The sequence below is a fragment of the Salmo salar genome, chromosome ssa18, assembly GCF_905237065.1.
Source record: "Salmo salar chromosome ssa18, Ssal_v3.1, whole genome shotgun sequence".
Lineage (NCBI taxonomy): Eukaryota > Metazoa > Chordata > Actinopteri > Salmoniformes > Salmonidae > Salmo > Salmo salar.
The window spans coordinates 22,895,391-22,916,765 of record NC_059459.1 but is presented as its reverse complement, the minus strand read 5'-3'; the positions used below and the strand labels follow the sequence as shown (position 1 = coordinate 22,916,765).

Genomic DNA, 21,375 nt, shown 5'->3' with positions numbered 1-21,375 from the left:
GAGTCCTTCAGGTACCTTTTGGCAAACTCCAAGCTGGCTGTCATGTGCCTTTTACTGAGGAGTGGCTTCCGTCTGGCCACTCTACCATAAAGGTCTGATTGGTGGAGTGCTGCAGAGATGGTTGTCTTTCTGGAAGGGTCTGAATACTTATGTAAATAAGATATTTCTGTTTTTTATAAATTTGCAAATATGTCTGAACGCCTGTTTTTGATTTGTCATTACGGGGTAGTGTGTGTAGATTGATGAGGAAAACATTGTAATTTAATCCATTTTAGAATAAGGCTGTGACGTAACAAAATGTGGAAAAAGTTAAGAGGTCTGAATTCTTTCCCGAATGCGCTGTATATTAGGCTCGTCAGCCTCACAAGTAATACAACAAATTATATACTACCAGTGTGATCATATTCCAATTTTTTTTTTGTATATACAGTATCTCACAAAAGTGAGTACACCCCTCACATTTTTGTAAATATTTGAGTATATCTTTTCATGTGACAACACTGAAGAAATGACACTTTGCTACAATGTAAAGTAGTGAGTGTACAGCTTGTATAACAGTGTAAATTTGCTGTCCCCTCAAAATAACTCAACACACAGCCATTAATGTCTAAACCGCTGGCAACAAAATATATTTACAAAAATGTGAGGGGTGTACTCACTTTTGTGAGATACTGTAATTTAAAAATTGTTTGAGTAGAACAACACTGGCAGGGTAATTCAAGCATAGCCAGTTGGCAATGATAATGTACTGGGCCTATAGCCTATTGTATTAATAAAATTGGCTGGGCTTTGGTTAATATTGAATCACAATGAGATTGTGTAACAATAAGGCACAGGGTAAATTATATTTTCACTGCCTTAACCTCATTTAACATCATATATACTTAGAAAATGATCACACATTTTGTCCCAAAAAATAATGGCTTTATTATTTGACTAAGTAATGATTTAAGTGCTGTACAAAAAAAACACATTTGAAACTACATGTTATATTTAGGACATTCAGATTCAAATATCCAACAGGGATGAAAGTGCCTCTACGTTAGGATCACAACATTTTAGGGTTAGTTACCTTTTAGATCCTGCATTCAGAATCAGAATTGCAAACATGATCCAGTTGTCAAACCACTGTCCTGATGTACATTACTGATTCTGGTGTGGTCCATGGTGTACTCTGTGTGAGCAAAAAGTTTAAAGGCCAGTGTATCTAGGCTGCGCAGACAGTATGAACTAGGTGTTGGGTGATTTTCTTTGCTAGGGCATAATGAGCGGTCAGAGTTAATCATGAATGGTCAGAGTTGGAGGGCAGGTGTTCAGCATGAATGGTCAGAGTTGGAGGGCAGGTGTTCAGCATGAATGGTCAGAGTTGGAGGGCAGGTGTTCAGCATGAATGGTCAGAGTTGGAGGGCAGGTGTTCAGCATGAATGGTCAGAGTTGGAGGGCAGGTGTTCAGCATGAATGGTCAGAGTTGGAGGGCAGGTGTTCATCGTGAGCGGTCAGTATTGGGTGGCAGGTGTTAGACATGAACGGTCAGTATTGGGTAGCAGATGCCCAGACTCTGCAGAAGGTTAGAGGCCGGCCCGGCCAGCCCAGCCTGGGAGGTCAGAGACTCCAGGAGGTTAGTGACCAGATTAAAGTCTATGTCCAGGGGCTGGATCTCCTCCTCATCCTCACCCAGCAGACCCTCCCCGCTGGGGGAACGAGGGCAGCCATTGGCTGCTGGGCCTGCTTTATTGGTGTCCTGCTGGAATCATAGAATTGTATTGTTATTTTACATATTTATATGCAATTAATGCAATTTATGCATCCCTAATCCTTCCTCTTTCCAAAGAACTCTTTACAGAATTTGCACACTGCAACAAGAAGTGGTAAATATCGATCACATCTTCCCTGCTGGTTGAAGCTGTCCCATGCTGGTGCCCATAAGCTCATGGTCCATCTCATCCATGTACTTCCTAAGACCTTCTGAAGACTCTGCCCCTTCATCCCCTCACAGTCCAGTAGGACCATCCATGGCCTCATCCTCATCATCTGAATCCAACTCCTCATCCTTAGCCCCTGAGATATTTACATAGGACATAGGTAAAAAGTACACTGACCACCTGTGACATACGGCCTTCATATAGCACTTACTACTAGCAACGACTTACCCAGTAGTCTGTCCAGTGCACTGGCCAGAGTCTGGATCAAACCCGAAAGGCTCATTTGAATGGGACCTGTAACATAAACAAAGGCAAATTACATTGATACCCGTTAAAGTCAGCCAGCCAGCAGCTAGCATACTACACAATATTATCTCATAACAGTTAGCATACCGATACAGGGCTAAGTAGAACAGTGTGGACAGACAGTCCGTCTGTCTCACCAGGGTAGTTGGACCCCTCATGTGAAGACATGGCGTTGATGAAGTTCTTTATGCTTTGGGTCACAGCCACCAGGCTGTAGCTGCCCCCCTCCTCCTCCTCCTCCTCCTCCTCTTCACCCCTTCCCCCCCCTGCATCTGTTCGGTGTGGATGGGCTTGAGCCGCCCACCCCCACTCCTCCCCTCCCCCTATCCTCCAGCTCCTGGGCTGAAATATCCAGCCAACTCTCACCTGGAGATGGGGAGACATGAGAAAATCAGTGTTTCAATCAACCTTGATAAGCTCATTCTAGCTCATCTTTATGGAAACCGCTTATTTAACCAGTTTACGATATGGGTATGTTCAGTAAAGGCTGAACCCTTCCTCTAAAAATCAGCAGGCCTTATGCCCATGTGGTTTTATCTGACACGAAAGCCAGCAGACTACTTTGTGGTGTGAACATATCAGCGCGGTAAGTGTCATATAATAACAGGGACTTTACTCAATACACCTGAGCTGGTACTAGACTGAGTGACTGCTGTACTGAAGTAATGGGTGTTTTACCCACTGTCCTCTGGGGGTAGATGGGCCTCGCATTTCCTCAGTTCTTCCACGTTGCAGGGATCCCAGCTCTGTAGCAGCTGAAGGATCTCCTCACCTGGGGCCCTGCCACTGGAGTTACACACACACATACGCAGGCACGCATGTAGACAAAGAGACACCAGTGTTCCTACAGTCAAGCAAAGAGCACCCACCTGTGTGTTGGGGTGAATGACTGCTTGAAGAAGTTCTCTGCTGAGGTCATCAGTTCTCTGTAATGTGCAGAGCCCTGCAGCTCCCCCTGACACAGACAACAACCACAATAAAGCTACATTTAAAAAAATATATATATTTCACCTTTATTTAACCAGGTAGGCAAGTTGAGAACAAGTTCTCATTTACAATTGCGACTTGGCCAAGACAAAGCAAAGCAGTTCGACACGTACAACAACACAGAGTTACACATGGAGTAAAACAAACATACAGTCAATAATACAGTAGAAAAATAAGTCTATATACAATGTGAGCAAATGAGGTGAGATAAGGGAGGTAAAGGCAAAAAAAGGCCATGGTGGCAAAGTAAATACAATATAGCAAGTAAAACACTGGAATGGTAGATTTGTAGTGGAAGAAAGTGCAAAGTAGAAATATAAATAATAGGGTGCAAAGGAGCAAAATAAATAAATAAATACATACAGTAGGGGAAGAGGTAGTTGCTTAGGCTAAAATATAGATGGGCTATGTACAGGTGCAGTGATCTGTGAGCTGCTCTGACAGCTGGTGCTTAAAGCTAGTGAGGGAGATAAGTGTTTCCAGTTTCAGAGATTTTTGTAGTTCGTTCCAGTCATTGGCAGCAGAGAACTGGAAGGAGAGACAGCCAAAGGGGGAATTGGCTCTGGGGGTGACCAGAGAGATATACCTGCTGGAGCGCGTGCTACAGGTGGGTGCTGCTATGGTGACCAGTGAGCTGAGATAAGGCGGGACTTTACCTAGCAGAGACTTGAATATGACTTGGAGCCAGTGGGTTTGGCGACGAGTATGAAGCGAGGGCCAGCCAACGAGGGCATACAGGTCGCAGTGGTGGGTAGTATATGGGGCTTTGGTGACAAAACGGATGGCACTGTGATAGACTGCATCCAGTTTATTGAGTAGGGTATTGGAGGCTATTTTGTAAATGACATCGCCGAAGTCGGGGATCAGTAGGATAGTCAGTTTTACGAGGGTATGTTTGGCAGCATGAGTGAAGGATGCTTTGTTGCGAAATAGGAAGCCAATTCTAGATTTAACTTTGGATTGGAGATGTTTAATGTGGGTCTGGAAGGAGAGTTTGCAGTCTAACCAGACACCTAGGTATTGTAGTTGTCCACATATTCTAAGTCAGAACCGTCCAGAGTAGTGATGCTGGACGGGCGGGCAGGTGCGGGCAGCGATCGGTTGAAAAGCATGCATTTAGTTTTACTTGTATTTAAGAGCAGTTGGAGGCCACGGAAGGAGAGTTGTGTGGCATTGAATCTCGTCTGGAGGGTTGTTAACACAGTGTCCAAAGAAGGGACAGAAGTATACCGAATGGTGGCGTCTGCGTAGAGGTGGATCAGAGACTCACCAGCAGCAAGAGCGACATCATTGATGTATACAGGGAAGAGAGTTGGCCCAAGAATTGAACCCTGTGGCACCCCCATAGAGGCTGTCAGAGGCCCAGACAACAGGCCATCCGATTTGACACATTGAACTCTATCAGAGAAGTAGTTGGAGAACAAGGCGAGGCAATCATTTGAGAAACCAAGGCTATTGAGTCTGCCGATGAGGATGTGGTGATTGACAGAGTCGAAAGCCTTGGCCAGGTCAATGAATACGGCAGCACAGTATTGTTTCTTATCGATGGCGGTTACGATATCGTTTAGGACCTTGAGCGTGGCTGAGATGCACCCATGACCAGCTCTGAAACCAGATTGCATAGCGGAGAAGGTGCGTAGGGATTCGAAATAGTCGGTAATCTGTTTGTTGACTTGGCTTTCGAAGACTTTAGAAAGGCAGGGTAGGATAGATATAGGTCTGTAGCAGTTTGGGTCAAGAGTGTCCCCCAATTTGAAGAGGGGGATGACAGCAGCTGCTTTCCAATCTTTGGGAATCTTAGACGACACGAAAGAGAGGTTGAACAGGCAAGTAATAGGGTTTGCAAAAATTTCGGCAGACAATTTTAGAAAGAAAGGGTCCACATTGTCTAGCCCGGCTGATTTGTAGGGGTCCAGATTTTGCAGCTCTTTCAGATCATCAGCTGACTGGACTTGGGAGAAGGAGAAATGGGAAGGCTTGGGCGAGTTGCTGTGGGGGGTGCAGTGCTGTTGACCAGAGTAGGGGTAGCCAGGTGGTCAGCCGTAGAAAAATGCTTATTGAAATTCTCAATTATAGTGGATTTATTGGTGGTGACAGAGTTTCCTATCCTCAGTGCAGTGGGCAGCTGGGAGGAGGGGTTCTTATTTTCCATGGACTTTAGTGTCCCAGAACTTTTTTGAGTTTGTGTTGCAGGAAGCAAATTTCAGCTTGAAAAAGCTAGCCTTGGCTTTTCTAGCTGCCTGTGTATATTGGTTTCTGACTTCCCTGAAAAGTTGCATATCACGGGGGCTGTTCGATGCTAATGCAGAACGCCACAGGATGTTTTTGTGTTGGTTAAGGGCAGTCAGGTCTGGAGAGAGCCAAGGGCTATATCTGTTCCTGGTTCTAAATTTCTTGAATGGGGCATGCTTATTTAAGATGGTGAGGAAGGCATTTTTTTTAAATAACCAGGCATCCTCTACTGACGGGATGAGGTCAATATCCTTCCAGGATACCCGGGCCAGGTCGATTAGAAAGTCTTGCTCGCTGAAGTGTTTCAGGGAGCGTTTGACAGTGATGAGTGGAGGTCGTTTGACCGCTGACCCATTACGGATGCAGGCAATGAGGCAGTGATCGCTGAGATCTTGGTTGAAAACAGCAGAGGTATATTTAGAGGGCAAGTTGGTTAGGATGATATCTATGAGGGTGCCCGTGTTTACGGCTTTGGGGTGGTACCTGGTAGGTTCATTGATAATTTGTGTGAGATTGCGTACAGGCAATGGGTGAACGTCACCTGGAAATACATATAGACAACATGTAAATACAGCACTAACGTACCGAAACAAAACTACACTACATAACACACAATAAATACATGCGTCTAACAGTCAGAAAGTCAACTTGTGTGTACCGAGGTTAGGACTCATGTGTCGGGGGGAAAGGTCTGGAATGTACAACAGGCCTGGAGATCTGCTGGATCCCTCAGGTAGAAAGCGGACACTGCCGGGGGAACCAGGTCTGGTCGCTGTGCCAACACTGTAGCAATGCCCGCGGGTAGGAAGCAGTGAGCATGAAGGTTTGCCTGGATCTTCTCTGGATATCTGTGAAGCACAGACACCCCAACTTATGGTCATTATGACAGTAGGCTTGAATGTGTGTCTTGACCTAAACAAGTCTTTATACCCTTAAGTACTGTATGCATTTCTGAGCAATTATAAGTAGGGCCAGGAGTTTTGGTTGTTTTTTAGTTTTTGTTATTGGTATTTACATCATTATCCACTAGGTTTGCTACAGGTAGAAAATGTTTAATTGACACAAGCTGTTTCCAATCAAATCATTCAATTTCTGGTTGTAAGTATGCATTTGGTGGGGGTTGCCTAAGCCAGGTGTGGGCATAGCTCTATGAATCTTAAATTGCAAAGTCTATTATTTAGCAGGGAATACTATTTGTATATCAGTGATCCTAGACATCTTTTTTGCTTAAACTGACCATCTCAATCTCTGATCATCGGAGGTTATAAAAATGGGCTAATTAGGACAGTTAAAGAGAGCTCTGCCTCACTAACGGAGGACATCGACACTTTATCCTTCAGATGGCTCTGAAGTGTGCGGACATCTGCAACCCCTGCCGCCCGTGGAAACTCAGCAAACAGTGGAGCGAGAAAGTGACGGAGGAGTTCTTCCACCAAGGTGACATTGAGCGGAAACATAATCTTGAAGTAACCCCACTCTGTGACAGGCAATCCAACTCGGTTGCCAATATACAGATTGGCTTCATGGCGTACGTGGTAGAGCCTCTCTTTGTGGAATGGTCACGCTTCTCTGACACACGGCTGTCCATGACCATGATGAGCCACCTGAGCCTGAACAAGCAAGGCTGGAAGGAGGGGAAGGACAAGCAGGAGGCTAGCTCTAGTAGGGTCTCAGAGGAACAGAGGACTCCTGCCACCAAAGACTCAAACTCCAAAGTATTACCTCAGGGAAGCAAAGGGTCATGACATGCCAAGCATGACTGGCGCCCACGGTGAGGTGAGAAAGAGTGAAATTTGTAAGTCGCTCTGGATAAGAGCGTCTGCTAAATGACTTAAATGTAAATGTAAATGTAAATAAATGGCTAGCCTATTTTCATTCACTATAAAAATAACAACCCAACAACTTCTCCAACTCTGTTAAGACCGCAGTATTTGGAGAGATACGCTTCCCCACCTCCACAAAGCGCACGTAAAAGCGCAGGTAGCCTACTTGGAATGATATGCCAACACTTGAATAGTTCACACCCTGTAAATACACTGTAGCAGTCAGAACAACTTTAACATCTTCACCCAGCTCTCCTACATGAAACATATTGGTCTTGTGGAGTCAGTGGATTCGTCCATTATTATAGAGAAGCTTTGTTTTTGTTGACCAGACTGCACCTCCGTTCTTTACTTGTGTTAATGAAATCGCACATTTTGGGATGTTGGCGCTTGCATATCCTCAACATTTACATGTATTTCTATAGCGAATGAAAATGGCTACTTTGTTCGGCAATAGGATCCATTTTCTTAGATAAAATGCGGATTATTCCTATATAATGTTGATAACAAATAATAAGTTAAATATTTATGTTGATAATGTACTTAAGATAGTGTAATAATTTGGTGCATTAGTCTAAAGTGTAGGCTGCTGATGATAATAATTGTCGGCAAACAATTGACTTGAAGTCAATACACATGGTTGGGAATTTATTTTGGACTAATTGGATAATTACATTAGATTGTCACGGTATGCACACGTGACAATTAATTCACACGTGGTGTGAGAAGGCACTATATTGGTCTCTTGAGGTGAGATGATCGAAATGCGGGCTAGAAAGAAAACAGCCAAAGGCCTGGCCCTAATCATAAGGCTCAAATCTACCCTCAAACAGAAACCTTACAATCACTTCAACACTTCATAGTGTTGTTTCTGCTGCGTCACTCACCCCTCCAGTCTTTTCCCCAGAGCAGTGCGGATCTTGGGGCTGGCCAGACAGGCCTGTGTGTGGGACGAGAGCAGGACCAGAGCCTGGTTCACGCTGGGCACTGCGTTCATGGGCAGGCCAACTCCACTAGAGCGGGAGGTCAGGGCAGGATGTACAGCTCACCCCTGTGGAGGAACACCTAGCAGACCAGAACCAGGGGGAGAGACACAGATGGACAGAATGATATAGGCCTACAGAGACAACAAACAAAAGGGATAGTGAGCTATGTGAAGAGATGTACAGACAGAGTGATAAACAATTTGTAGTCATCATCACACATAGCCCAATAATGGAGCCTAATGTTACTCCTTATAGTCCAAGGACCTTACATGTTCTGTTTAGAGGAGAATTGGCTCTTGCAGCCCAAACATTCCATGTAAACGTGAATCGATTGTCAATTGCGGTACGGTTCTAGAAACATAAAGCCATATACTATCATATCACATAAAATGATTTCACAAATGTAAAATACATACTGTCGTACACTGTTTTAAACACAGTTGCAGCCGACAGTATTTTTCAGTGAAAACACGTTTATGGTGTCCGTCTTCCATTTACGCACAGGTGTTCAGAGATAGCTAATTAGCACAAGTAGTCGACTGTCTTCTGTTTTACGTAAACAACTGCTGTAACATGGAAATATGGCCATGTGGGAACCCTAACCCTATAAAGGTATAGAAATGTTCCTTTTGTTTCCAAAACATCAACAACAAACTAACATGGTCCAAGCACACCAAGACAGTTGTGAAGAGGGCACGACAAAACCTATTCCCCCTCAGGAGATTTGGCATGGCTCATATCTTCAAAATAATTTACAGCTGCACCATCGAGAGCATCATGACGGGTTGCATCACTGCCTGATATGACAACTGTTCGGCCTCCGACTGCAAGGCACTACAAAAGGTAGTGTGTACGGCCCAGTACATCAACGGGGCCAAGCTTCCTGACATCCAGGACCTCTATACCAGGCGGTGTCAGAGGAAGGCCCTAAAAATCATCAAATACTCCAGCCACCCCAGTCAGACTGTTCTCTCTGCTACCCCACGGCAAGCGGTACCGGAGACTCAGGTCTAGGTCCAATAGGCTTCTAACAGCTTCTACCCCCAACCCATAAGACTCCTGCTTCTACGCTCTGTTATTATCTATGCATAGCCACTTTAACAACCCTACCTGCATGTACATAATTATCTCAATTACCTCAACACCGGTGCCCCTGCACATTGACACATTTACTCTGTACCGGTACCGCCTGTATATAGCCCCGCTATTGTAATTTACTGCTGCTCTTTAATTTTTCGGGTTTTTTTCCATTTTTATCTCTTACTTTTTTTGGGTATTTTCTTAAAACTGCATCGTTGGTTAAGGGCTTGTAAGTAAGCATTTCACTGTAAGGACTACATCTGTTGTATTTGGCGCATGTGACAAATAACTTTTAGTGCAAGTGTCAGGGCACAACTCCCTGGACAGAAAATACTATCGTAAATAGGCGCTAAATCACACGTAGACATCTTACTCTGTTTCCACTGCTCTCTGGGTTCAACCACTTGGGAAGATAGTCTGCTGCTTCGATCAGAAGGACCTCCCCATCATTGTCCTCTAACCTACAAGTTAAAGTAAATATCACTGGGAAGTTGAAACTAACTGGAAGTAATACAGAGCTTTGCAGACCATGTGCTCCACTCTACCTGGCAGCAAGTTCTGGGAAGACTTGTGTGATCTGAAGCATGAGGTATAAGATGAACCACACATCCTCCACACTGTCCCTAAACACAGTGCTGCCTCCAATGTGTGTAGGAACTCCCCCTGCAGGTACAATTAAGACATGATCACCATTCATTCAGTCAAAGCATCAAAATCCTTCAATCCTCAATATAACAAATCCTTCAACCCTTAAAGAACATTTGTATCCAGGTCAGAACCAGTACTGTACCTTTCTCAGTGTGGTACTTGAGGTTGAATGGCTGCTGTTGCCAGATATACTGCACAAGGAGAGGGGCAACCTTGGCCAAAATCTCCTCCACTAGCTGTTGCAGACATAGATCATCAGACTGAGAGGTTAGGCTGAACCAAGAAGAGATAGTACTGGACCATGTCCTCTTGCATGACTGTTCTAAGTGGGTCCATAGTGGGGGTGGCTTGATGAACCTATGATATGAGCAATAACAAGATAAGTTATGTTCCTTTGCTTTGTTATCAGCAGAGACTTTTGTAGGTCAGGTCATACGTCATCCCTATAATGACATTTGAATCATAACTGAATTATAGGGTACAAGCTCAGCTTCCAAACTGTTCAGACAGGCAGCTTGTCTTTTATCGATAAACGTATTGTTTAACTATATGTAACTGCCATTGATCACATGATATCTTGATCTATAAGTCTTCAATGATAGGCCTACTCTTTTAAACTGAACATTACATGACTTTTGCAAACGAAGTCATGTCAATAAAATGAAGCTAGCATCCTAACTAGTCAGTGTCTTTACCAGCTAATCGCATGATCAATTAACGTTAACTTAGTCACAGTTCTGAGAGAGGTCTTACCTTGCCTTGTTTATTATGCATATGTTTTAACCTTAATCTTCAAGAAGGAATCCCATAAAAATAAAATGAGTTGTCAAATTCTGTCATTCTCATTCCGTTAGAGGCACTGTTTTTCCCCTACCATTAATCGATCTCGGTTATAATACTACCTTTTTTGTAATTGGTTCCTATATGACACACATTTATCGCAGAAATAATAATATACTTAGATAAAATTTTGCTTCAAAATTACGATACACAAAAAATATAATGAATCAATAGAAAAGTTGTACCATTTACATAAAATGTGGAATTACAATTGTTTTGAATTCTATGCGCAGACAAAGTTCCCAGGTGAGAGACGGACATAATTTTGTAGCGCAATAGGAACATCGCACAGAACACAGGAAGTTGTAGTCTTTTATATTTTTGCAAAAGGTCATTTTAGAGGAGATCAAAATACATTTCCCGTGAAGTATAGGGGTAAGAAAGTTAGGTATCCATGACAGCCTTGTTATTGTTGTTCTGGCGCTAATTCTCTCTTGTCGTGAGGGATGCTGTAGTTAATGGCTATATTGATTATTTTACTGGCGCTGCCTGAAACATGACCTATAATACCATAATACTTCTAGGCCGCGTTTTATCTGAAGTAATCCATTGCATTGTATATCAATAGGCCACTTCGTGCACAAAGGCGCGGTTTGGTTCTCCCGCTCAGTTGTTAGCGTATCTAGTAGCTAGATTCCTAGCTAATGTTTGTTAAAGTTAGCAAGTTCCACATCAAAGACAACGACGCTAGCTAACTAGGTAACTTGCTAGGGTGTACAAGTGTTATTGAACCGCGGGCGGCTGAAAATGACAAACCTCTGCCAAAAGAGCAAATGGGGCCATGAATCAGAGGGAAGCACGGTGAGAGAGGGTACTCGGAGGGGCATGAGGCGATAAAAACGGAGAAAAGGATGATTTCGCGATACACCAGGCGGCCGGTAACGCACAGTCTTGAGATGTAAGTAATGGTTGTTAGCTAGTGGACAAGCTTGTAATTCTTTGTTAACTGTAATTTCTGTCATTCGAGATTGAAATATGGTTAGATTGTTGGTTAGCTAATTATCGGGTGACAACGTAAAGGAGAATGTCGTAATCATGTCACATGTGACAGCCCATCTGATAAACCAAGCCAAGGTCAGTTGCCTCCATTACACAAATGGATGCAATAGGATGATGTTGTTTAATGCTGTAAACTGATGACGTAAGGGTCCCACTCCTACCTCACATTTCACTCCTTGCTTGTTTGGGATCAATGTCTTTTTACAACAATAAATATCAACCCACCAAAGTATTACAATGAAAGATATATCTATAAATGCTATTGCTTATTCATGTTTTATTCAGCTATATTTTCCCTTCTCTGCAGTCGTGGCTTATCCCGAAGCCACCTTGACCATCACCCTCTCCCAGAGGAGGTAGACGATGACTTCCTCCCCCAACACCTCCATGACCTTCAGGAAGCTGTCTCCACTTACAACAGGTATGACCTGTTTCGATGAACCGGACAGGTGAAACCATGTACACTTGTAGGGAGCAGCCATATTGCTTTCACAGATCCTGTTTAGATGTGTGAAGGCAAGGGACAAAATAGAGGGAGGTAGCCAGTTACATAATCTGAACAGCACAGTAATATACCTCACTGCTCTAAATTATTCCCTGGTACACTCAACAACACACAACACTGTAACGCACAGCAACATGTAAACAATGTCGTCCTCTTTTGCAGCTCGGAGACGACGTCTGCAGCCTCTAACCGGTCAGACTCTCCAACGGTCACCACTGGAAACACAACGAGGGCCTGGTCTGGGATCCACAGCTACACAGGGACAGGCATCTCTACAGAGAGGAGCTCTGTCTTCTCCTGGGGCTATGATGCGAGTCTCACCTCATCTTCTCAGCTGGCTGCCAGAATTTTTCAGTTCAAATGCCCTATGTTCTGAGTATTTTGAAGTGCATATATAGCTAGGCATAGCCATGCTGAATGCTACAACAGTCTTGTATGCAGATTACCATTGAATTAGTGTAATCATGTTTGTATTGTAATGATGACAATCTTCTCTGTCTGCAGAGGTCATTTCCTTCATGGTTTCGCTTCGTTGTGATGCTGAGATTTCTAGAGCTTGCATTCAGAAACAAAACAAAAAACTGATTTATTTACACAGCCATGTCCTCAGAATGCCTCATAGAACTCATATCCATACAGTCCTAAGTTACGAACTTAATATTGTACAGTACACACAAACACTCGCCTGTGCACGCACACACTGTCTCTGAAATATACATGCAAATGGTACTACTTGCTCCAGCACAATCACTCACACACAGTCACCTGGGAGCCATGTAGCCTGCTGTGAAATGAACAGCGCTCAGCGACGTGCTGCTAATAATTGATAAGTAGCTTGAAAAGCAATGACCTTCTGTCATAGTGTGCCTCTCTGTCGGGGCTCCTCTCACTCTCTCTTTTTCCCTTCCCTCTCTCCATCCCTCAGGAGTTTGACAAGGCGGCGTCGCGACAGGTGCAGCAGATGTTTGAGGAGATTGATGAGGAGCTTTACGAGGGGCGGGGTGGGGCGCATCTACTGGGGCTGCAAGATGAGTGTCATCAGTGGGCATTCAGGTTCCCTCACTTACGGTGGGTCCTCACCCTACACCCCCTCATCTCTCACTTCTCATACACTGTCACACATTACTGCCACTCTAGCCTGTAAATGTATCACTGAAGGTCATTTGGCTGCTGTATAGTGATACTTCTTAAAAAGAGCAGTCTAACTTAAAGGTACCTAAGATAAATCTTATTTAGATTTGTTTGCAAACCCGAAAAGGAACTACTTACCACATAATGATCGGCCCAAAGCCATTGGGCCCCTGTACACAATGAGAGAATGTGTCATAGACCATTGGCTCAGCATTACAAAATTAAATTGTTAATCAAATAAATTCATTTTCCTGTCGGTTGGATTCATTGAAGTTCTAATCACCGTTTCACCTCCTATCCACCCTACTATGTGAACCCACAGGATTCTGGGTAGTCAGCTGGTGTGTCCCAGTGACGAGGGCTTTCAGTGGTACGCCAGCTCAGGGAAGGGGACCGGGACACCCGCCAGCACCACTGCAGCTGGACAGAAGGACAGCAGTAGTAGCAAGCCCCAGGATAAGGACAAGCCCGGCCCCAGCGCAGAGTGAGCACTGGCTACTGATGCTGTTAACCCATCAATTATAGATTACCGTTAGCTTTGTGGTTTTGTGACCTACATACTGTGTGGCTTGTCAAACAGCAAGTGAACTAAGTAACACAAGGCATACTGGCACTGGCTAGTCTACTTTGGCTAGCTAAAAAGTTTGGACTGATGCTGTTGAGAAACCGATGTCAGTGTGAATCATGTTGTTTGTGTGTCCAGTCTGTGTGTGCAGGGGAGAAGGGCTGTGCTGTCCAGGCCCTGTGTGGCAGTTGACCACCCCCCTGGTACTCCCAGTGGATCCAGAGGTCATGACAGGCCCAAGGTGATCGAGGCTGAAGGCCTGATGGAGGAGTACCTGGCCTTTGACAGCAGGGACCTGTGAGTCACCACCCAGCTCTCCTATTTAGGACCCTTTAACTATAGGGGCATTTCAAATACTTTAAAGTATGGTGCCCTTGATTGAGCTTGTAGCCTACTTTTAGGATTATCCCAAGGGTTCCACTGTACCAAGTAACCTAAAACAAAGCTTAGTATTTGAAAGGCTTTGACATTATTTTGCCAAAGGTCTGTTGTGTTGATGGTTTCATCTGTGTTTTGACTTTTACAGGGATGATGAGTGGGAGCGGGGGTGGGTGGGGGCTGGTCGGCGGCGGTACTGCCTGCCTCCTGTGTCTCCCTATCGCTGTCGCAGACAGGCGGCCCTGGACTTGCTCTTTGACGACGTGTGGCGAGAGCTGGTTGGCTGGATGGAGGAGCTGGTCCGCAGGCATTGGGAGGGCTATGTCTCAGGTAGGACCACAGGGCTATGTCTCAAGTAGGACCACAGGGCTATGTCTCAGGTAGGACCACAGGGCTATGTCTCAGGTAGGACCACAGGGCTATGTCTCAGGTAGGACCACAGGGCTATGTCTCAGGTAGGACCACAGGGCTATGTCTCAGGTAGGACCACAGGGCTATGTCTCAGGTAGGACCACAGGGCTATGTCTCAAGTAGGACCACAGGGCTATGTCTCAAGTAGGACCACAGGGCTATGTCTCAGGTAGGACCACAGGGCTATGTCTCAGGTAGGACCACAGGGCTATGTCTCAGGTAGGACCACAGGGCTATGTCTTATAGGCACTTTTGACTTGTCATTGACTTTTAAACCAACAAATCCATCATTGCCAAATCAACAGTTTTCTGCCCCCTTCTTATTGACAGATGATGAGAAGACTGCAGTGAACTTCAGCCCATCACAGTCTGATGCTGAGAATCCTTTCCTGCTTCTGTCCACACTTCCCACCCTTCTCCCCAGGCTAGGCCAGAGCAGGGTGCCCCAGCTAACAGGCAGCCTGCAACCCCAGGTCAGTGCCCTGAGAGGGGGTTGAAGGACCACCTCCTCGGAGAGTGGAACATCCTACTCCTAGGATGTAGGTTTTATGTCAATAAGAAATGTTAATAAGCACTGTGATTGAACTCCATAATAATCTTCAGATGTGTTTGAGAGTTTAGGACAAATTCGGAAAACTGAAAACAGTCACATTGATGCTGAATTGTTTTCCCCTGCTGTCCGTAGTTCTTCTCACTCTTGAAGGCTATCAATTCATTAACTTTCATCCTTTTTTCTTTCCTTCCTTCTTTTTGTCCCCTACTCTGTCTTGTTCCTTGGTCTGTTTCACACCATTCAAACCAACAACCTTGTATCTGTCCACCTCACTCTCTCCTTTTCTCTCTCATTTGGTCATCCGTTTTTCCCCCAAAGACCACAAAATCAAGGGTCTCAAAGCACAAGTCCAGACGGAAATCCAAAAAGCAGAAAAAGCCATCCACTGTATGTAACTCTCACCCAGAGCCAAAATGGCGCCGATCAACGCCATCCACAGCGGCATGTTATTATTCACTCCTAGACTGAATGTGCTTGTGCCTGTTGAATAACACAAACCATACCACTTTTAGTCACTTTCATATTTCTTAACCAACTGTTGAGTATTTGTTTTTACACGTCCCTCTTATTTAATTCAATAATGACCATTTTGGAATGCTTTCATTTGCCTACTGCTTTCATTTGCAATTTTTCTAATCGTCTGTTTGGTCTCAAATGGGTGGTGGTATGTCGTCTCCACTTGGTTGCATGTAGAAAATCCAAGTTGGAGCTGACTGTGGTGACGTGCAAGTATCCGTAGTGATGTGGCTGTAGTTTTTTTTTAGGTGAATGACCACTTTTGCCTAGTCTAACTCTGTATCTTCTTCTGCCTCCCTCCCTCCTACAGTCCAGTCGGGTACCAGTAGGGGCAGCGGTGACGCATCACAACCTCAACGACCTCATAGTGATCCACGGCATCCCCCTGCAGCAGAGGAACCTGGGCGTGATGGAGAGAGCCCAGTATGGAGACTGATCATACTCATGCTGATACTCTAACGATCTTTATTAGTAGAGTGTAGCATAAGGAGTTTAACTGTAGCCGTGAACCACTCACCTCTTATCAATAAGAGAGCAAGAGATGGTTATTAGCTATAGAATATGTAGGTTTGTGCATATGTTACTTTGAGTAAAGTTTCACTGCTTCCTTCTCAGGGACCCTGAGGAGAGGGTGGTGGTGACCCATCGGCCAGGGTCCAGCGTGATCCCGTCCAGCAAGCCCCGTCCTCGCCGGGCGCTAGAGCAGAGCTCCTCCTCCCTGTCCCGTCCGCCCCAGTCGGCGCTACGCCGTAACCCCCCCCCACGCACCCTTCTGCCCTTGGTTCCCTGCCTGACACAGTTCAGCGCCGCCGGCTCCATGGAGGAGGTCATCCGTGGGACACGCCTGTGAGTTAACTTAAATGGGGTTACCCATTCTCCATCTGGTCCCTGTCCTCTTCCATGTACACCCCCTCCCTCCTCACTCCCGTCTTATTTATTGCTCTGAAGCTGGAGAACCGTCTGTGCAGAGAGATTACTTTGAAAGCTGTTTGCCGTTTAACTCTTGCCTTGTGGCGTTCTGTTCAGCAGAAGGGAAGTGGAAGAGATGTGAGGCGTTGTGTGTATGATTAAGAACCAACGGGTGGACTTTTAATGAACTCTGAGTTAAAGAATATCTGTGTGAAGCATACAGTATAATTTGCCCTCGTGTGGAATGATTTCAGTCTGCTCCATGTTAAAGGGACTTGTGTAACTTTATGGAAAGTGAACAGGGTGTTACTCTCTCCAGACCCACAGCCAGTGACCGCCAGGCCTCGCCTCTGATACCTCTGAGCAGGAACACACTCCTTCCCCCCATCGGCACAGGAGAAGCTGAGCCCACGCACTCCGGACAGCACTTCAGACCTACTCAGGTATTGGACGAGTAGAACTCTGCATACTAGTTGTACATCTTGCACTGACTTGACAACACTTAATACTATCACCTGCTAATAACACAACACTATTTTATTTTGTGTGTGTAGCGGCACAGAGGCTTGTCCAGTCGTGCCCACAGTGCTGTTACAGATGAAGCTGGTAGTTTGCTTCCTCGGGATCGGCTTCATCAATTGGACGTATTCTCCCGTCCCAACACCACCCACACCTACAGGGTATGGCTATAGTCACACACAGTAAAAGTTATTATACCACTAAAGAACAATTTAGGCATATTTTGTAGGTTCATATTGTAATGGATGAATATGGAATATGTTTGCCTGCGTCCCAGTCAGTGAGATTTAACTCTGGGTTCTGTTGCAGTCGGACACCCCTTACCGCCGCTCCTTCACAGTGCTGGACAACATTGGACAGGGGCGTCCTGGCAGAGAATCTTTGGGTACAGGTGGGTACCTCGTTTTACATTGAATACTGTACATAATTTCTACGCATTAATTTTTGTGGCTGACTCATTGAGTCTGTCTGGTACACTGGCAGACTCTTTGGGCATCGGAGTGATGGGCATCAGTCTGGGCATCAGTCTGGGCATCAGCAGCTCCTCTTTCCTGGACTCCTTCATCCACCACCCTCTGGGCCACTCCCCCATCAAGGATGAGGAGGAGCCTGACACACAAGCCCCTGCCCCAGGTCAGTAGGAGCCATCTGTGGTCCTCCTCATTTATAAAACATGTCGCTGGGTTGCGTTCTGTAATTATGTTTGAGAGAGTTTGGTTGTAGCCTCTGGTTATCGAAACGAGGAAAGTCATTATTTTCAGACAGATGATTTGAATATTAACTATGAATGCTCATTAACACTGGTCTTTGTCCTGCTCTCCCCTCTTCTCAGCTGTATTGGTGCCTGTGTCAGTCCCAGCACGCTCCTACAGCCGGGGGGGCTTCACATCCCGCAGTAGCAGACCTGGGTTGTAGCCCCTTCAACCGGTTGTCACTAGTTAACACAGCCACAAAGTCATAATTATCATTAAACCCCACCCATTTCTACAATTTCTCTTCTTACAATCTGATTTTAAACCTAACCACACTGCTAACTGTATGCCTAACTTTAAAGTAAAAAATAGAAAGCTATACATTTTTTGCCAATTTTGACTTTGGCTGTGGAATTTGGTTTTGTGGCTGTGTTATCAACCTCGGCCACCTCCACCAACCACACACCTCAGCACTGCAGGATGCAAGGCCCTGCTGCCACTCCCAACGGGGCCTTCAAACAACACTTTATACAACAAGGAACATTTTTACATTGTACTGTTTGGTGATTTTATTTTATGTTTTTTTGTTTTTCTAGAGCCCTATTTTTGTATGTTGGAACTCTGCTTACCTGGCTGCCAAAGACAGTAACCCGTCTCATTAAACCTACCTATCTGTATGTATGTTGGTATATACTGTATGTTGGGATGGATATATACTGTATGTTGGGATGGATATATGTCAATGTATATTGTTATGTTCTCTGATCTGTATACTCTTAAATGATTCTATGCAGGGAATGAGTCGTTCTACGAAAATGGTGGCTTTTTGACCAGCCATAAAAAATATTTTTACAAATTAGTCAGATAATAGTTAATGCCGTAACAATGTTCATGAAAATAAATGACAGCTTATTATATATTTTTCACTATATTACATTAAAATGCTTGTGTTGCCTTTGTCACTGGTGTTCCCTATATTTTAATGACAATTAAGGCTTTCTAGAATGTAATTTGAGTATTTACTTTGCATATATAATCCAAGACAAAAAGGTTAATGATAATATTATTATTTTTTTTAAACATTTTCTTCTATAACAACACCAGTGACAAATCTTCAGACTGTTCTAATAAAAACAGCAGGAACAGTAACCAGTGAAAAAAATATAGAATATCTAAGATGGTGGCCACAGTAGCTCAAACCACACTTCTTAAATTGTGAATAAATTACTTAATCATGTGATTTAATCAAATTTCCTTTTCCCCATACTATAAACTGTAACACCAGCGACCGATCTTGAAGCGTCGCATGAAATTACCAAATGAATCATCAAATTGCTAACATGAAGAGACTGCAGACTCACCATGTGCTTTTCAAAACAGCTCCAATGAACATTTGACCCAGGAAGAAGATCACAAGGATGTTGCTTTTTAAAATGTTATTTAATGGCGTTACACCAGTGACATGAAATTGAGGGACAGCTATTCCGTGTAAATGAGTTATATTTAGTTGATATTAGTTTAAGTATCCACTAAATAACTAATACTTTCTAATGTATTATGACATTTAGAGTGGGAGAAAAATATATTTTCTACAAAATATACAGTTGAAGTCAGAAGTTTACATACACTTAGGTTGGAGTCATTAAAACTCGTTTTTCAACCACTCCACAAATTTCTTGTTAACAAACTATAGTTTTGGCAAGTTGGTTAGGACATCTACTTGGTGCATGACACAAGTAATTTTTCCAACAATTGTTTACAGACAGATTATTTCACTGTATCACAATTCCAGTGGGTCAGAAGTTTACATACACTAAGTTGACTGTGCCGTTAAACAGCTTTGAAAATTCCAGAAAATGATGTCATGGCTTTAGAAGCTTCTGATAGGCTAATTGACATCATTTGAGTCAATTGGAGGTGTATCTGTGGATGTATTTCAAGGCCTACCTTCAAACTCAGTGCCTCTTTGCTTGACATCATGGGAAAATCAAAAGAAAACAGCCAAGACCTCCAATTTAAAAAAATAATTATAATTTGACCTCCACAAGTCTGGTTCATCCTTGGGAGCAATTTCCAAACGCCTGAAGGTACCACGTTCATCTGTACAAAACAATAGTAAGCAAGTATAAACACAATGGGACCACGCAGCCGTCATACCGCTAAGGAAGGAGACGCATTCTGTCTCCTAGAGATGAACGCACTTTGGTGCAAAAAGTGCAAATCAATCCCAGAACAACAGCAAAGGACCTTGTGAAGATGCTGGAGGAAACAGGTACAAAAGTATCGATATCCACAGTAAAACAAGTCCTATATCGACATAACCTGAAAGGCCGCTCAGCAAGGAAGAAGCCACTGCTCCAAAACTGCCATAAAAAAGCCAGACTACGGTTTGCAACTGCACATGAGGACAAAGATCGTAATTTTGGAGAAATGTCCTCTGGTCTGATGAAACAAATATAGAACTGTTTGGCCTTAATGAATGACGCACGGGGGTGGCAGCATCATGTTGTGGGGGTGCTTTGCTGCAGGAGGGACTGGTGCACTTCACAAAATAGATCGCATCATGAAGGAGGAAAATTATGTGGATATATTGAAGCAACATCTCAAGACATCAGTCAGGAAGTTAAAGCTTGGTCGCAAATGGGTCTTCCAAATGGACAATAACCCCAAGCATACTTCCAAAGTTGTGGAAAAATGGCTTAATGACCACAAAGTCAAGGTATTGGAGTAGCCATCACAAAGCCCCGACCTTAATCCTATAAAACATTTCTGGGCAGAAAAAGCGTGTGTGAGCAAGGTGGCCTAAAAACCTGACTCAGCTACACCAGCTCTGCCTGGAGGAATGGGCCAAAATTCACCCAACTTATTGTGGGAAGCTTGTGGAAGGCTTCCTGAAACGTTTCTCTCAACTATTATTCTGACATTTCACATTGTTAAAATAAAGTGGTGATCCTAACTGACCTAAGACAGAGAATTCTTACTAGGATGAAATGTCAGGAATTGTGAAATACTGAGTTTAAATGTATTTGGCTAAGGTGTATGTAAACTTCTGACTTCAACTGTATATATAGTGCATTTGGAAAGTATTCAGACCCCTTCCCTTTTTCCACATGTTGTTACGTTATAGATGAATCTTGATGAAACCAAGATTGAACTCTTTGGCCAGAATGCCAAGCGTCACATCTGGAAGAAACGTGGCACCATCCCTACAGTGAAGCATGGTGGTGGCAGCATCATGCTGTGGGGATGTTTTCCAGTGTCAGGGACTGGGTGACTAGTCAGGATAAAGGGAAAGATGAACAGAGCAAAGTACAGAGAGAGATCCTTGATGAAAACCTGTTCCAGAGTGCTCAGTACCTCAGACTGGGGCAAA

General features: G+C 44.1%; 1 protein-coding gene, 1 long non-coding RNA gene and 1 pseudogene across 4 annotated transcripts; 1 reads left to right on the top strand and 2 right to left on the bottom strand.

The window, feature by feature from the left end:
- Positions 1-902: 902 nt before the first annotated feature.
- LOC123728705 (uncharacterized) lies at positions 903-2,507 on the bottom strand. The gene is made up of 3 exons (XR_006760342.1): positions 2,316-2,507; positions 2,151-2,216; positions 903-2,058 (listed from the first exon to the last, which is right to left on the bottom strand). It is a non-coding gene; the product is annotated as an uncharacterized lncRNA (long non-coding RNA).
- A 71-nt stretch (positions 2,508-2,578) lies between these two features.
- On the bottom strand, positions 2,579-10,337 carry LOC106577077 (protein ecdysoneless homolog; annotated as a pseudogene).
- Positions 10,338-11,101: 764 nt separating this feature from the next.
- On the top strand, positions 11,102-19,247 carry LOC106577058 (protein FAM149B1). 3 transcript variants are annotated; one of them, XM_045700887.1, is made up of 17 exons: positions 11,102-11,384; positions 11,451-11,722; positions 12,131-12,244; positions 12,491-12,638; positions 13,254-13,396; positions 13,782-13,943; positions 14,163-14,321; positions 14,551-14,732; positions 15,144-15,286; positions 15,685-15,807; positions 16,193-16,305; positions 16,498-16,728; positions 17,111-17,234; positions 17,346-17,471; positions 17,620-17,701; positions 17,794-17,943; positions 18,143-19,247. In XM_045700887.1, the coding sequence occupies exons 2-17, from the start codon at positions 11,676-11,678 to the stop codon at positions 18,223-18,225; spliced, it is 2,130 nt and encodes a 709-aa protein (XP_045556843.1). In that variant the 5' UTR covers positions 11,102-11,384; positions 11,451-11,675; the 3' UTR covers positions 18,226-19,247. The 3 variants fall into 3 exon arrangements, with proteins under 3 accessions (XP_045556843.1, XP_014010240.1, XP_014010241.1); XM_014154765.2 differs by having other exon boundaries at positions 11,134-11,722; positions 15,685-15,753; XM_014154766.2 differs by lacking the exon at positions 15,685-15,807 and having other exon boundaries at positions 11,136-11,722.
- The last annotated feature ends 2,128 nt before the right edge of the window (positions 19,248-21,375 follow it).